Below are 15,679 nucleotides of genomic sequence, written 5' to 3'. Positions count from 1 at the left end.
TGCAGCCCAGCCGCCCCGGCTACATTGTAGCGAGCTCGGGTGGGGGGAAGGCAGTGGAGGGGCCGCGCGCCCCAGCCGAGCCCGCAGGACCACGGGGGGAGCAGGGCAGGGCAAGGGGGGTGCAGGGCAGGTGGGGGGTGCAGGGGCTGCAGGGGTCGGGGGGNTGGGGAAGGGGTTGGAAGGGGGGAGGGGGCGGGGGAGGGGCCCCGTGGAGTGGCCTCTTTTTTCAGTGTTGAAATACGGTAACCCTACAGGTGCGACTCCCAGCATGCAGTGCGCCCCCCCCGCCGGTGCTCCCAGCATGCAGTGCGCCCCCCCCCCCCCCCAGCTGTGCTCCCAGCATGCAGCGCGCCCTGGTACCGAGCTAGGGGGCCATGGGACTCCATGTCCCAGCAGGCGCCGCGGCTCCCGCCGTGCATCGCGGCCACAGCGCTCCCAGCATGCACCGCGCGCCATTGGGGCCGCCACTCCCGGGACGCCTCGCGGCCGCGCTGCGATTCCCCTTCCGGCCTCCCGGCGGCTCGCTGGGCCCGGCTTCCGGGGACGCTCTAGCCCGGGACTCGCTGCCCCGCGCGCCCTTCCGCTTCCGGTCTGCGCGAGCCAGCGAGGCCGAGTCCTGCTGCGTGAGGCGCCACCGCCGCCGCGATGCCGACGGGGGACTACGAGTGAGGGGGGCGGGGCTCGGGGGGAGAACGGGGGGGGCCGGGGGGGGGGGGCTGGGGGGGTGGGGGGGCGGGATTTGGGGGCGGGGGGAGAATGGGGGGGCCCGGGGGGGCGGGATTTGGGGGGCCCGGGGCCGGCGGCCTCTGACTCTCTGTCTCCGCAGCTCGAAGCCCAGCTGGGCCGACCAGGTGGAGGAGGAGGGAGATGACGGTGAGAAGCCCCCCCCCCCCCGCCCCCCCCCCCCCCCCCCCCCCCCCGCTGCCGCGAGAGCTGGGGGGAGCCCGGTCTCCCTGCCAAAGCCCCCAGGAAGCCCCCACCCCAAACCCCTCATCCCCAGAGCCCTCGCCCCACACTCTGAGCCCCTCAGCCCCACCCCTGCCGCACATCACCGCCATGCTGGTGCACCTAACAAAATGAATTCTGCACATGGATGTGAAAAGGTTAGAGGGAACATTGGTTTAACCCGTGTATGGGGGGGTGGGGGAGGGTTAGACGTATTGCTGGTTACATGGAGATGCTGTGGGGACGAGTGCCGGGTCAGAGCCTGCCCAGGGGGCTTCCCCCTGCCCCCCAGGGCAGCTCTGCTCCTTGGGCCGCCCTCGTGGGGGACCGGGCGATTCCCCATGGGGCCCCCACGGCCTGTTGGGACGTGAGATTCCCGCCCGTGCAGCCCCTCGGGGGCACCCGGGTCTCTGCTGCGGGATGGCAGTGCAGCCTCTCCGATCCCCAGCCCGGGGGGCTTCATTCCCGGCCCTCCACCCCCATCGTTAGCTCAGCTCTGAGACCTCGCAGAGGCATAACAGCTGTTTCCCCTCTCCAGACAAATGCATCACCAGCGAGCTGCTGAAGGACCTCCCCCTGAAAGACCTTCCCCTGAGCGGGGGGCTGAAGGACACTCCCTCGAGCGGGGGGTTGAAGGACACCCCCCTGAGCAGGGACCTGAGTGCAGACGTTGAGCTGCTGAAAGGAGGTAAGAGCCGGGGCGTGGGACCCCACACCATGAACACCCGGTCACGCAGCTGTCTCACCAGCCTCCCCCCTTCCCTCTGCAGGTCCCCTCCCATCCCCAAAAGAGCTCATCAACGGGAACATCAAAACCATCACCGAGTACCGGGAGGAGGAGGATGGGCGCAAGGTGAAGGTGAGTGGTGGGGCTGGGGAGCGGGCGCAAGCGGGCCCCACGGTGCACCGGGCTCCAGGCTGGAATCCTCCCCAGCCCCCGCTGCAAAATCTACTGTGTCCGAGCCAGCCTGTTCCCGTCCTGGGGCTGGATCGCTCCCCACAGCCCCTTCCCAGGGCAGGACCGTACATCCTGAGCAGTGGAGCTCCCCTGACTGGGTGGCTTTGTTTGCTTTTCCCTTCCCTCCACTTTCTCCTAATTGCAAGGACCGGCCCCACTAGGAATCCCCCATGTGCGGTGTTCCAGCCCCATTGGAATGCAGGCGGGGCAGATGGCGGCCGGAAGCCGGAGCGAAGCAGCCAAGCTTGTCTCCAACTGGAGCATCTGGTTGCGGGCCCAGCGTCAGCACCGCTCCCCTTGGCACACCATGACCCCGCCTGCCCCCATGGCACTCAGCAACTGGCACTGTCGTTCCTCTGCAGATCATCCGCACCTTCCGAATTGAGACCAGGAAGGCCTCCAAGGCTGTGGCACGGCGGAAGGTGAGTGGGCTCAGCGCTGGGATAGCAGGGCCACGAGGGGTTAATCCGCAGGGGCCGTTTGCCTTGGGGGTGGCTTAGCAGATGTCTGTGCATCTTCCCAGCTCTGCCAGCTCACCCCAGGGTTCTGCTTCCTCCCTCATCTCGCTGCCAGTCCCTCCTCCCATCCCCACGGCTCTCCTGGGAACCCCTTGCCCTCACGCTGCATTAGCCCTCTGCTGGGCAACGGGGGCTGCTGAGCCCGGGCAAGGGGTCAGAGCCAATGGGGCTTTCCTGGGGCTACTAGGGGCTGGCCACGCTGGGGCTCCCACACCTGCGGGGCAGTTGGTGTCGTGTCCTGCTAGAGGGGGCAAGGCCCAGGGATGTGGGGGGTGGGGTGGGAGCATGTCCCCATTATCCCCTCAGCTCCCCAACACCCGCTGTGATCATTGGCTCTCCCCCAGAATTGGAAGAAATTCGGCAACTCTGAGTTTGATGCTCCGGGCCCCAATGTGGCCACGACCACGGTGAGCGATGACGTCTTCATGACCTTCATCACCAGCAAGGAGGTGAGTGGGGGCTGGGCTAACCGGTGGGCTGGGGGGGTGAAGTAGGTCTCTGGGTGGCTAATGGGATCTCAAGGGGACCAGGCAGGGTCCGTCTGCCCAGCGGGTGGAGCTGGGCTACTCTGGGATAGGGAGGGGAGCCTTGGCTCGCCGGCTTTGGGGTAGTGGGGTGGGGGATGGGGGAGCCCCAGTGGAGGGTTGGGGCTCCCACTCCCAGTGGGGAGGTCTCCCGGGGGCTGACGGCGCTGCCCCATCTGCTGCAGGACCTGAACTGCCAGGAGGAGGAGGACCCCATGAACAAGCTGAAGGGGCAGAAGATCGTGTCGTGCCGGATCTGCAAGGGCGACCACTGGACGACGCGCTGCCCCTACAAGGACACGCTGGGCCCCATGCAGAAGGAGCTGGCTGAGCAGCTGGGCCTGTCCACAGGCGAGAAGGAGAAGCTTCCAGGAGGTGCGGGCGGCCCCATGGCCCTGGGCAGGGCAGGGTCACTGCACGGGGGGTGGACAGGGCAGGTGGGAGCCCGGGAGTACAGTGGGGGATGGGCGGGGGGAGCAGCAGGGCTCCCCAATGGAGGCTGAGGGGGATGCTGTGGGGGAGGGAGGTGCAGCAGGGGCGTGACTGTGCCCCTTTGCCCGTCTCTTGGTTAAATCGCCCGCCCTACACACGCTCTGACTCAGCTGGCGCTTTGGCGGGTTCTGCTCAGGCGTGTATTTCAAAGCCTGTCTGCGCCCAACGGGTCGCCCAGCGTGGGGACTCGCTTGTGCTCGATTCACAGGCTCAGAAGGGGTGAGGGATTCTTCGAACCCCCCCGCCTGGGTGTGCAGGGCCCACTGTGGGGATAGGAAAAACCTGGGAGCTGTGCCCCCTCATTTAGCCTGGCTGCCTTTCCTTCCCCCCGGGCTGCTGCTGCTTTCAGGCCATGAGTCGCTGGTGGGCCGCTGTTTCCTGCCTCCCCCTCTCTGCTCTCCTTTTAGTGCCCCGCCTCCTCTGTGCAGCCCCTTCTGGCCAGCTCCAACTTCAGTTTTGATGCTGCTCGTTTCTATCCTTTTTCGTTCTGCTGCCCCACCCAAAATCAACAGAAACCCCCAAGCTGAGGCCAGCTCTGCCTCTTCCCAGGTGTCTCGCTCTGAGTCACTTACAAATCTCATCTGCCAATGCTTGAAGTGTGAGCCCCGGCCAGCCCCCGGTGCGTAAATCCTGCTGCGGCGCCGTGCTGCTCTCCTCGGGGAGCCCAGACCCAGAAGCCCCGTGTTACCCGTCTGCTGGAGCGTAGGCTCGGCCCTGGCCCGCCTGCCTCCAGCAAACTCCCCGCTCTGCCAGTGCCTGCCAGGAAACATTCCCTGCCACCCGGGGGCTGCGGAGCCAGTGGGTGCTGACCCCTTGTCCCCTCGGGTGAATACTGAGCGGCCCCCCCTTGTCCCCTTCCATCATCCCGAAAACCTCTGCAAAGTGAACCCAGGCAAAGCCCCTCTGCCGGCTGCTTGTTCTTTGGGGGCAGGCGCCAAGCTCAGGTCCCTTTGCCCTCTCTGCTGGCATGATCACTTTGATTGCCTTAGATGCAAATATCTTTCTGTTGTCCTTTGTCCTTTGCTTGTCAGCGAGCTATGGCACTTCCTCCTCCGCTTGTTAGCCTGGTCCCTTGAGACAGGGCAGTGCCCGTCCCTTGGCCTCGGGCAGGCAGGTCGATCCGCTGCCTCTGTGGGAGATTTTAAGAATGTCTTTTCAGTGCACACAATTGGTCATATGCAGCCCGACCAGCCAGCGGTCGCTGGGGATTGTAGAGCTTACAGATACCGTTTGGCTGCTCCTCTGCCAACTGGCTTAAAGGCTCTTAGGGTCACGGGGGGTGTGTGTGTGCAGAGCAGGGCCACCCAGTGGGGGCTGAGGGGCAGGCAGGTCCCCGGGGAGGGGGCGCAGCGGGGGCTCCCCAGTGGGGGCTGAGGGGAGGGCAGGTCCCTGGAGGTGGGGGATGGGTGGGATCCGGGCACTGCTCAAAGCCCCGTGTTCCTGCTCTCCCAGAACCGGAGCCGGTGCAGGCCCAGCAGAGCAAGACGGGGAAGTACGTCCCGCCCAGCCTGCGTGACGGAGCCAGCCGCCGCGGGGAGTCCATGCAGCCCAACCGCCGGGGTAAGTGCCGGGGCCTGGCGCCCACCACAGGGGCAGGGCTTAGCTGCAGACCAGCGGCCTTTCCACTTATTGCCACTAGCCTGGAGGGCAGCCTGGACTCATGGTGCTTCCCCAGCTCCATGCCTCGGTTTCCCCACGTGCAGTGGGCTGACGGCACCTCCTGCAGGATGCGTGTGACTCGCGCTGGACTGTTCCCCGCTCACCCAGCTTGGGATCCCCAGGGCTCTGGCAGCGCCATGCTGCTGGCTGCCCTGACCTGCCCCCCTCTCCCCAGCCGATGACAACGCCACCATCCGGGTCACCAACCTGTCGGAGGACACGCGGGAGACTGACCTGCAGGAGCTGTTCCGCCCCTTCGGCTCCATCTCCAGGATCTACCTGGCCAAGGACAAGACCACGGGGCAGTCCAAGGTGAGGCCTTGGGGGGGAGGGGGCGGGGAGAACCAGGCCATGCCAGGCACTGTCCCGCAACCCCCCCTTCTTTCTGGGGGTCCCAGGGACTGGAGTGAGCCCCCACCCTGCTCTCACCACCTGCTTCCTTCCCCAGGGCTTCGCCTTCATCAGCTTCCACCGGCGCGAGGATGCCGCCCGCGCCATCGCCGGTGTCTCCGGCTTTGGCTATGACCACCTCATCCTCAACGTGGAATGGGCCAAGTGAGTGCCAGGCCTGGGGCAGATGTGGGGGGGTCCCCTTGTGGCTGCCCCCCCTTGGGCTGCTCTCTGGCTGCTGTCCCATGTGGGGCGGGGGGTGGGTTGGAGCGTGGGGAGGGGGAGGGTAGAGCCGATCCCCGGCTTCATTCCCATTCTAACCCCCCTCTTCCCCACACAGACCCTCCACCAACTGAGGCCGATACCCTGCCTGCTGCTGCACCAGGAACGGCTGATGCTGTTGGGAGACTTGGTTGTTAATAAAGGCTCATCCCAGCCGGGCGTGTGGCGGTCTCACTTCCTCCCCCGCCTGCGCCGGGCCGGGCCGGCCCCCCTGCACATCTCTCAGCCGGGCAGGAAGTTGGGGGTTGTGGGGGCTGGCGGCAGCGAGCTCCATGTTACGCAATGCGGCTGGCGGGAGCGGGGGCTGACTCAGCCTCCAGCGTCCCAGCGCCGTGGGGCCATGTGACGGGCGCAGAGTCGCGGCGCATGGGGGGCTCACGGCCCTGCTGTGCTGCGGGGGCCGCGGTGACAGGCACAGGAACCAGGCGGCTCTGAGCTCTGCTCCCGCTTCCAGCCTGCGCAGGGGCTTGCGGATGCAGCCGGCCCAGGCGCTGTAAGAGAGCGACAGGACACCGCAGCCGGCTGACTCTGCTTTAATGGCCGATCTCGCAGGAGCCCAGCCCCCGCTGCGGTAACAGGGGTGTCACAAGCCCCACTCGCTGAGGGGCTCAGAGGGGGGTTGGTGTCTAGCTGAGGAGGGAGGAGCTGCCCCCCAGAGTTTGGGGCAGGCAGCCGGAGCAGCTGCTGTTACCCCCTGCGTGGTCTGGCCTGGGCTGCGGGGGGGAGAGCCAGTCCTGTGTGCTGGCAGCACAAAGTGTGGGGGGAGGCTGGTTCCATCCCCGGTGTCAGCCACAGGCCTTGAGCTCCATGTTCTCTGAGGGCTGGCCCCTGTCCTGCCTGCGGGGGGCCCTGCACCAGCCCCGCATGCTGTCGGCCAGGGCGCCGTAGAGCAGCGGGTGGGCGCAGATGTTGAGGGTGACCAGGATTTTGCTGAGCTGGTAGGCGGAGTGGACGAACAGCGCGTGCTGGTAGTTCGGCGCCTTGCCCAGCAGACACTGCTGCCGCAGGTGCAGGTTGAGGTTGCGCAGGGTGTGGTAGGGCAGGTAGGAGACAGCGTAGAGGGCCACCCCCACGCTCACCAGCCTCCCCACCTTGCGCTTCTCCAGCCGCGTGATGTGGGGGTTGCGGCAGACGGTGCGGAGGATGGCCGCGTAGGAGAAGAGCGTGAGCAGGAAGGGCAGCCCGCAGCCGAAGGCCGCCAGGAAGAGGCTGTAGGGCAGGTAGCGGGGCAGTTGCTCGGCCGTGGCGCTGCCCAGGCACTCGGTGCAGTTCCCCCTGGGCTGCAGCTCCGAGAAGTGCAGGGTGGGGGCGGAGAGGCCGGCCACCAGCAGCCAGCCGGCGCCGCTCAGCAGCTTGGCGTGGCGCGGCTCCAGCCGGCCGTGCACCAGCAGCGGGTGCACGATGCCCAGGTAGCGGTTCAGGCTGATGCAGGTGAGGAAGAAGATGCTGCCGTACAGGTTGCAGCTGAAGAGGAAGCGCTCGAGCTTGCAGAGGGCCAGGCCGTAGCGCCAGTGCTTGGGCGGGTAGTAGTAGGCGGTCAGGAAGGGCAGGGAGAGGGCGTAGAGCAGGTCGCTGACGGCCAGGTTGAAGGAATACACGATGCCCGTGTGCCAGGTGCGCTCACGCGCCACGAAGCGGTAGATGGCGAAGGCATTGCCGGCGAAGGCCAGGAAGAACTCCACCGTCACCGCTGGCCACATGTGCTCCTGGAACTTACTGAAGGAAACATTGCAGGGCCCCGGCCCCTCCGCACCTGTAGCACTCATCCTGGGGCAAAGGAAGGGGGGGCTGGGTTAGAGGTTCCCTGCCTGCGCCTGGGGGCTGAGCTCACCCCTGCAGGCCGGATGCTGAGGTGGCTGCAGGGTCTCCGCCTAGGCAGGGAGGGGTGGGACTTTCACACGCTGGTTGGTGAGAACAGGCTGTGCTGGCAGGTCTGTTCCCTGCGTGGTGCTGCTGGAGGGGCCCAGCCAGGACCTCTGGGCAGCCAGTGCAGGTTGAAGAGGGGCTGGGACTGACCACATGGTGCACCCAGTGAGCGGCCACGGCCAGCCCCATATATCATGTTCTCCCCCCCCCCCCCCCACTGCAGGTGAACATTCCCGAGGAACCCCCCCAGGCTGCAGCTGGCTACAGTAACTCCTCACTTCCTAGTTCTGTTCCTGAAAAACGCGACTTTAAGCAAATCCAATTGCCACATAAGAATTAATGCAAATGGGGGGTTGGGTTCCAGGCAAATTTTTTTCACCAGACAAAAGACTATATATTTATATACACACACACACACACACGTGCAGTATACGTTTTAAACAAACAATTTAATACTGGGACAGAGCGATGATGATTGTGAAGCTTGGTTGAGGGGGTGGAGTCAGAGGGTGGGATATTTCCCAGGGAATGCCTTGCTGCTAAATGATGAACTAGCACTCGTCTGAGCCCTCAAGGGTTAACACGTTGTTGTTAATGGAGCCTCGCTCTACAGGGCAGCATCGCCGAGACACCGGGTGTGTCTGAGGCTACGGCTACCCTGGCGCTTTACAGCGCTGCAACTTTCTTGCTCAGGGGGTGTGAAAAAACGCCCCCGAGCGCCGCAAGTTTCAGTGCTGTCAAGCGCCAGTGTACGGGGGGAGCCTGCCCCAGCGCTGGGAGCTAATCCCCTGGGGGAGGTGGAGTACCTGCAGCGCTGCGAGAGCACGACCACACGCACTTCAAAGGGCTCCCGCGGCAGCACTTTGAAGGTTTGAGCGTAGCCAGGCCTGAGAGCGGGAGATGCACATTTCCCCTTGAAGTAGCTGACCCCACTGCCATGTTAATTAGAGCAGCTTGCGGAGCCAGCTGCTGCTGCCTGGAAGCTCCCTCTGTCCCCCCCCATGGAAATGGGGTAAGCGGGGTGCAGGAGAAGGGGGAGAGGGACACCCTGACATTACGGGGGGGGGGGGGGAAGTGAGGGGCTAGAGCAAGCAGGAGGCTCCCAGGAGCAGCACAGGGCAGTGGGGGGAGGAACTGCCGGCTGGGCGGCTATTGCCCAGGGGACTTAGGGGAGCCGGCCCACCCTGGTTCCAAGCCCCCAGCAGCTCACTCCCTCCAACGGGCAGTGGACAAAGCAGGCGGCTGCCAAACGAGCACGTTCCCTAACGGCTCAGCAACGTTAACCGGGAGGACTGTAAGTGAGGAGTTACTGTACTGGGAGCAGCGCTGCCCCGGCCCCATGGTCTTCACTGCCCATTTCCAACAGGGGTTTAAGCCGGGGGGGGTCTGCCCATGCCTGGCTGTGAGGGGCTGGGCCCAGCTCCGTCACCACTGCCCCCCACCCCCCAGGGCAGAGCCACTCTTATGGTAGAACCTTCTCCCCACCATGTGCTTCCCTGGGCCTGCTCCCTGCCCCAGAGCCACAACTGCTCCCCCAACCCCTGGGAGCCGGTGCCCCCAACCCCTGGCTGCTGCACAGCCAGCTCTGGGGACAGCCGCCCCCCACAATGCTGAGCCTGTGAGGTGTCTCCTCCCCCTGCCAGCCGCCCCCAGCTCAGCTCCCCCCATCCCCACAGCTGGTCACTTACCCTGCCCCCCCGCAGCACAGGGGGCTCAGCTCTTCCCACCCCCCAGACCTGCTCTGCCCTTGGCAGCTCTAGGGCCAGAACAATCCCTCCCCACCCCACCCCCACGCCATGGACTAGCGATGCTGCTCCAGGGGCCCGCAGCAGCTGCAGCCCCTCCGGGAGAGCGGCAAGCCGTGGCGTTGCTCGCCCAACCCCCCAGCATTCAGTGCAGCATGGCCCCCTGGCTTAAAGCCCCTGGCCTGAGAACGCCCAGAAATGCCCCCCACCCGCCCTCACCTGGCACTGCGCTGCGCCCGGGGGCAGCAGGACCCGCCGCAGGCTGGAGAGGGAAGCAGTAGCAGGGTGTTCCTTCCTGCTGGCAGCTGGCTGCAGCCTGAAGACGCTGCTCCACCCCTTCCCCCCCAGCCCGAGGGTGGTGGGAGGGCCTAGCACCCTGCCCTGGCAGCCCGCGCCTCAGGCTGCAACCTTCCGCCACGCCCAGAGATCCCATCCTGCCCCCAGCGCAGCTCAGAGGCTGGCAGCACCCAGCCAGCACCACTGGCCGTGCCTGAGCAGGGGCCACACGGGACCTGGCTGGGAGGGGAGGGCAGGGCAGGGCACCCCCTCCCCCCACACACACAGCACCAGCACACAGACCAGAGAGCAATGCAGAGTGGTATATTGAACAGCCAGCCCCCACCCCCGTTCCCCCAGTCTATGAATAAGGTAGATGTCCTGGGGGGGGGCTAGTGCTGCCCCTTCTTGGGGGCCCGGGGCCTCTGGCGCCCCCCCTGCCCCCGGGCTGCCTGCTTCCTCCGCAGCCCTGGCTTCCCTGGCCCTTTGAGCCTAGGGCCTCGCTTGGTTCCCTGCTGCGCCGGATGCCTGGGTCCTTTCAGCTTTGGACTCCGTGCTCCTCGCTGCTGCCCGCGGCCCTTAGGGCTCCGTGGGTCCTTCTGCTGGCCAGGCCTCTGAGAGTTCCCAAGCTCCCTCTGCTGCCTGGGGCTGCGCCCGCCCCTCTGCGGCTGGCCAGGGGGTCTCCTGTGCTTCGCCTTGCGGCTGGCAAGCTGCTCCCCCGGCTGGCTGGTTCTGAGTCTCTTGCTGGGCTGAGGGGAGTGCAGGGGCCCGTGTTTCCTCTTAGTGCTTTTGGGGAACAGATCTAGAGATGGGGGGAGAACCAGGGAGTAGAGAGTCACGATCCAGGACAGGCAGGTCCCCGTGGGTAGGGAATAGGGCCCCATAGGACAGGGGAGATGAGGCACCGGGCCATCACCCACCCACTGGGCACCGGGGCTGCAAGATGGCCCCAGGGTGCGTTACCAGAACCACCCACCAAGGGATTTCCCCCCCTCCCCGAGCACCAGGGGGCTCAGAAGGCAGAGCTGGCTGAAGATGGGACCCCCCCCCCACATCCCCAAAACTAGGCTTCAATTCCAGCTACACCAGCCGAAAGGCACTGCACAGCCGGGGGGGCTAGACCCAGCGCGGGGGGTGGAGGGAGCTAGACCCAGCTCAGGCCGCGTGACAGGGCTCTGCCGGGGGCTGTGCTGGAGCCGGGGGTGGGAGGCTAGACCCAGTGTGACAGGGGACGGGGCTCTGCCGGGGGCTGCGCTGGAGCCGGGGGTGGGGGGCTAGACCCAGCGTGACAGGGGACGGGGCTCTGCCAGGTGCATCAGTGCGTTTACTTTGAACTGAACTCACAGAACACGCTCAGGAAGATTCACATCATCAGCTGCACCCGGCGTGGAGACTCGGGGACCCCGGCTCCCCCCCGTCCCCTGGGCTGGGAGCAGGCCCAGGCCAGCTCGTCTGGGGTCACGACTCACCTGCGTCGGGCTCCTCGCCCACTTCCTGCCGGTAATATTCTGCGTCGTCGTCTGATTGGTTGGCCAGGTCCTGGTCCGCCGGCATCCCAGGATCCTCGGCTCCACTGTCACCATCCTCCCCCTGCTGCTGCTTCCTCCTGATCCCGGCCAGGCTCTGCTTCCTGCACCCCAAAGCACCAGCGTCAGCCCTGAGGGGACTACAACTCCCAGCATGCACCAGGCTCCTCTCCCTCAAGCCCACCACCAACCCGGCCAGCTGCTGCTGCCCCCAGACAGGACAGGGATGGGGGGGGGGGCTCCCGGTCACCTGTGGGCCTCCCGCTGCTCCTTCTTGCGCTGCACGTCGGCCTCCTGCCTGCGGCGCCGCTCTGCCTTCAGCCGCAGCCGCTCCTCCTTCCTGGCCAGGGCCGCCCGGAGCTCCTCCTCCGTCTTGAGAACTGGGGGGGGAAGGGGGAGGGGCTCAGTGGGGACAGAGCCCATGGATTCGAACTCGCCACTCACTGGCAGAGAACGGGAGTGACGTGGGGCCTGGTAGACCCGGAGGGGGACGATGGGCGCCGGCCGGGCACTTACTGAAGCTGTGGTAGAGCACGTTGCCCTGGTTCAACCCTTCCTCCACCTTGATGAGCTGCAGGGTCATTCGGGGCCCGATCTGCGAGGGAGGCGACAGAATCCATCAGACAAGGGCAGGCCCCAGGCCCCTGCCTGGTCACAGCTGGGAGCCCCGGCGGAGCAGGCAGGGGGGTGTGGAGCCCCCCCGGCCTCCCACGCAGCCCCGTGGCCGGATCAGAATGTTTACTTTGAAGATCATAGTGCTATCAAGGTCTCTGTTGTCATCACACCGTGCCAACTGGCCCCGCCCCCCACCCCTGGCCCCGCCCCTGGGGGCAGCACACACCTCAGTGAGACGCACAGCGCTCTGCTGGGCCTTCATGTTCCCCCGGCCCGCATATGCCTGGGGCAGCTCCAGGATATTGTGGGTCCCGTCCTGTTCGGCCTCGCTCTCCGACAGGTTAATGTCCCTACGGGGGAAAACCCGTCACAGGACACAACCTGGCAGAGCCCTGCACTGACCCACCAGCACCCACCCCCTCCCAGAGCCAGGGAGAGACCCCAGGAGTCCTGGCTCCCAGCCCCACCCCTGCTCCAACCACCAGCCCCCACTCCCCTCCCAGAGCTGGGGACAGACCCCAGGAGTCCCGACTCCCAGCCCCCCATCCCCGCTCTAAGCCAATCTCTGCTCCACTGTACAAGTGCAGCCTCTCCCCAGCTCCATGCCCCGTGGGCAACTCCCCAAGCGCCAGGCACCGAGCTCCTGGTTCCCAAGCTCAGGGCACAGACAACGGGCGACGCAGGGCGACCTGCCTGTGGGAGTGGTGGGCAGGGCTGACTGACCCGCCAGGCGCTGCAGTGTCTCAGATCCTGGCCCTGCACTGCCACCTCCCCAGCCCGGCCCGGCCCCCGGGCCCAGCGCTCACTTGGCCAGCAGCTCACTGATGTCCTCCAGCCGGCTCATGTTGGGGAATTTCTCCTGCAGCAGCTTCTTGAGGCCTTTACTCGCCCCCACAGGCACCACCTTCAGGCTGCTGGGGGAGAGGAGACGGGAGGGGTCATGCACCAGGTCACCCAGCTCAGTGGGCAGGGGGACTCTGGGAGCAGGAGGGACCCAGCCCCGGGCACCAGAAGGGGCTCAGGAAGGGCAGACGGGACTGACCAGCTTAGCAGGTCTGCCAGCTGGGCAAGCCTGGCAATGGTAGGGAACGGACGGTGGGAAACCGTGCCGGGGGAACTGCGACGTGATTCGAACCCAGCGCTCCACAGCCGCTCCCGGTCAGGCCATGCAGCCAGCGGAGCAAGAAGCACAGCCCACCCCCGCACACCCTGCTCTCCCCCGCTGCTGGGACGGGGTTTGTCCTGGGAAGGGGCCGAGCCCTGTGTGGACGTGCCAAAGGGAGCCGGTCGGGGTCAGGTTCTGCGCCTGGTGTTCTGAGCCACCAGGGATTCAGGTGACAGCCGGGAAGAAGGAGCTGCTCAAAGACAGCAAGCTGCTAGCGTGTGTCTGTCTGTCTGGCTACGATCCCCCCCGGTTCCCTCCCCCTGGATGCCTCAGAGCGTTTACTGGAGGATGAAATCACCGAGCCATCAGCAGACTATACCCTCATCACCAGCATCCAGCCAGGCAGAGCCGTAGGGGTCGCCTGCCGAGATGGAGCCGCCCTTCCCCTCTCACACAGCCCAGTCCATCTCCCTCGGTGCCCCACAGTGCACGGCCCCGACCGCCGCCCGTCCCCAGCGCAGACCCTTACTAGTGCCGGAAGTCCAGAAGCTGGGAGTCCGAGTTGTAGCTGATCAGCAGGCACCGCTTGATGGCGTTGAGGTTGACCTGGGGGCAGAGCCGCACGGCCGTGAGCACCAGAGACGAGCACCAGCCCCAGCGGGGCTTCCCCCCACCCCTGCCAGCCCCCAGGGAACCCCATGCTTCCTGCAGCACAGGCTGGGGGGCCCCCAGCGTGCCCCCTCCCCCCGCGCACCCACCTTGTGCACGTTGATGGAGGGGAACATGTTCTGGAACATGGTGGCCATCAGCTTGATGTGCATCTGCTGCAGGCCGAAGTTGTTGAGCACCAGCAGCGGGTGGTGCGTGAACTGCTGCTCGTGCATGCGGTGGCGCTTCAGGGAGGACACCACGTCCTTGATGAGCGAGTACTGGAGGGCGGAGCAGAGCAGGGGGTCGGGGCGCTGGCGAGAGGCAAGGGGGGGCTCTGTGCTGCATAGCTGGGCCGGGGAGGGGGCGTCACCCTTGGCAGCCCCGGCTTGTGCTCAGTGGAGCCAGGGCAGCAGCGTGATCGCTGTGAGGGTAGCACCCCCTTACTCTCCCCCGCAGAGTTACACAGGCCCAGCTCAGACCTCCGTGGCCAGGGACAGACCTGGACACCCACAACCCACACACGTTTAGTTGGCCTGGGAATTAAGGACGCAGGAATAACTGGCCCGTGCTAATCCCAAACTAACACGGGTGGGGGCAGCTCCGGATCCCCAGCCCAGCCCACCTGTGTGACTTTGAAGGTCAGTGTTGGGCCTCCCGGGAGACGGACGAGTTTCTGCGGGAGAGACAGACACACACAGGAGTCAGGGTAAGATCAGCACCACAGCACCCACCCACCAGGGCGGTGCCAGGCGCAGTGCTGAGCAGGCTGCCCAGGTCTGCACCTCTCGCTCTGCCAAGCGGGGCGGATACATCAGTGCGTTTACTTTGGAACTGAAATCACAGAGCGAGCTCAGTAACATTTGCTTCATCAGCTGCATCCGAGGCAGAGCCCCTAGGAGACCCCAGGGGAAGGAACGTCAGTGGGACTAGAAAGGCGGGCACCCACCTAGGCACACGCCGCCCTGCACCCCAGCTCAGGGCAATGCCGGACAGCGCCGGCCCTGTGCTCCGGACCAGTCTGTAGGGGAAGATGGTGGCAGGAAAAAAGGCTCAAGCAATCAGCAAAGGCCCCAGCAAGACTCCTCCCAGCCATGGGGAGAGGCCTGCCCCTTCCTGAACCCAGGGAGCTGTTCTAGCCTGACCAGGCACGGAGCCGGGGGACTGAGTATTTCCCCCCCAGCCCCACAGGCTCTCCCAAATCCCCCCAGCCCCCACCATACCACTTACAAAGTTGACGTTGGTGGGGGATTTGGTGAAGACCAGAAAGTGCGTCACGCCCAGGGGCCCCGCCACCGCCACAAAATCCTTCAGCGAGTTCTTCTTCCGTACCTGGAAGACAGCAAGTGTCACGCTACCCGCCACACTCACTCCGGGGCCTGTGGCCTGAAAAGGGGTGTTCCCAGAGACTGTGCTCCCCGCCCAGAGCCAGGAGAGAACCCCGGCGTCCTGACTCCCACCCCACCCCCTCTAACTCACTAGACCCCGTGGCCCTCCTGGTGCCGGGACAGAACCCAGGAGTCCTGCCCGCGCGACATTGAATTCAAAGCCCGGCCTCCGTGGACGTGCAGGCTTTGCAGCACCCAGCAGCAGGGGCCGGGACCCCTGGGCGTGGGGGGGGGGGCGGCCGGGAGCCCTGGGCGTGGGGGGGGGGGGGGGGGCGGCCCCCCGGGGGGGGGGGGGGGGGGGGGGCTGCGGGGGGCCGGGACCAGTGGGTGCGGGGGCTCACCTGCAGGGTGCTGGCTGTGAATGGCTCCATCACCCGCCGCACGTCCAGGATGAGCTGCTGCAGGCTCCGGCCGACGCGCCCGCGGTGGAAGACGAAGGAGTGAGGGACGGAGGTGAACTGCTCCTGGGCCCGCTGCTGGGCGGCCGCCCGCGCCCGCTTCTGGTTCTTGGTCTGCGGGGGAGGCGGCAGGGGGTCAGCAGCGCCCCCCACGTCCAGCTGGAACCCCCACCTCCCCTCCCCCCACGTCCAGCACCCCCCATGTTCCCCCCACCATCACATCCCCTGGGACCCCCATCTCCCCTCCCCCGACACCCTGCCCCCCCACCTCCAGCACCCCCGTTCCCCCCACCATCACATCCCCTGGGACCCCCATCTCCCCTCCCCCCACACCCTGCCCCCCC

At 66.3% G+C, this 15,679-nt stretch overlaps 3 protein-coding genes across 3 annotated transcripts; 1 reads left to right on the top strand and 2 right to left on the bottom strand.

Moving 5' to 3' along the window:
* The first annotated feature begins 506 nt into the window (after positions 1 to 506).
* Positions 507 to 5,927, top strand: EIF3G (eukaryotic translation initiation factor 3 subunit G). Its single transcript, XM_034792242.1, has 11 exons — positions 507 to 665; positions 827 to 873; positions 1,484 to 1,633; positions 1,716 to 1,804; positions 2,266 to 2,325; positions 2,766 to 2,870; positions 3,131 to 3,320; positions 4,890 to 4,997; positions 5,272 to 5,408; positions 5,545 to 5,651; positions 5,827 to 5,927. The coding sequence occupies exons 1-11, from the start codon at positions 646 to 648 to the stop codon at positions 5,840 to 5,842; spliced, it is 1,029 nt and encodes a 342-aa protein (XP_034648133.1). The 5' UTR covers positions 507 to 645; the 3' UTR covers positions 5,843 to 5,927.
* A 364-nt stretch (positions 5,928 to 6,291) lies between these two features.
* P2RY11 (purinergic receptor P2Y11) lies at positions 6,292 to 9,791 on the bottom strand. Its single transcript, XM_034792243.1, has 2 exons — positions 9,599 to 9,791; positions 6,292 to 7,535 (listed from the first exon to the last, which is right to left on the bottom strand). The coding sequence occupies exon 2, from the start codon at positions 7,532 to 7,534 to the stop codon at positions 6,554 to 6,556; it is 981 nt and encodes a 326-aa protein (XP_034648134.1). The 5' UTR covers position 7,535; positions 9,599 to 9,791; the 3' UTR covers positions 6,292 to 6,553.
* Positions 9,792 to 9,963: 172 nt separating this feature from the next.
* PPAN (peter pan homolog) lies at positions 9,964 to 15,449 on the bottom strand. The gene is made up of 11 exons (XM_034792234.1): positions 15,279 to 15,449; positions 14,780 to 14,881; positions 14,175 to 14,225; positions 13,660 to 13,830; positions 13,431 to 13,507; positions 12,603 to 12,710; positions 12,023 to 12,146; positions 11,698 to 11,776; positions 11,432 to 11,561; positions 11,125 to 11,285; positions 9,964 to 10,457 (listed from the first exon to the last, which is right to left on the bottom strand). Exons 1-11 carry the CDS (start codon positions 15,306 to 15,308, stop codon positions 10,048 to 10,050), a joined length of 1,443 nt encoding a protein of 480 aa, XP_034648125.1. The 5' UTR covers positions 15,309 to 15,449; the 3' UTR covers positions 9,964 to 10,047.
* Between the last annotated feature and the right edge of the window lie 230 nt (positions 15,450 to 15,679).

The sequence above is a fragment of the Trachemys scripta genome, chromosome 16, assembly GCF_013100865.1.
Source record: "Trachemys scripta elegans isolate TJP31775 chromosome 16, CAS_Tse_1.0, whole genome shotgun sequence".
Taxonomy (NCBI): domain Eukaryota; kingdom Metazoa; phylum Chordata; order Testudines; family Emydidae; genus Trachemys; species Trachemys scripta.
The sequence above is the reverse complement of the archived record's forward strand: the minus strand, read 5'-3'. Positions and strand labels throughout refer to the sequence as shown.

Bases quoted from the DNA above. Each gene is read 5' to 3' on its own strand.
- EIF3G (XM_034792242.1), top strand. From the start codon at position 646: ATGCCGACGGGGGACTACGA. The intron at 3,321-4,889 runs GTGCGGGCGGCC...CTGCTCTCCCAG, and splicing joins GAAGGAGAAGCTTCCAGGAG to AACCGGAGCCGGTGCAGGCC. The intron at 5,409-5,544 runs GTGAGGCCTTGG...TTCCTTCCCCAG, and splicing joins AGACCACGGGGCAGTCCAAG to GGCTTCGCCTTCATCAGCTT.
- PPAN (XM_034792234.1), bottom strand. From the start codon at position 15,308: ATGGAGCCATTCACAGCCAGCACCCTGCAG. The intron at 14,226-14,779 runs GTAAGTGGTATG...TCTCTCCCGCAG, and splicing joins CCCCCACCAACGTCAACTTT to AAACTCGTCCGTCTCCCGGG. The intron at 13,508-13,659 runs GTGGGTGCGCGG...CTCTGCCCCCAG, and splicing joins CCTCCATCAACGTGCACAAG to GTCAACCTCAACGCCATCAA.
- P2RY11 (XM_034792243.1), bottom strand. From the start codon at position 7,534: ATGAGTGCTACAGGTGCGGAGGGGCCGGGGCCCTGCAATGTTTCCTTC.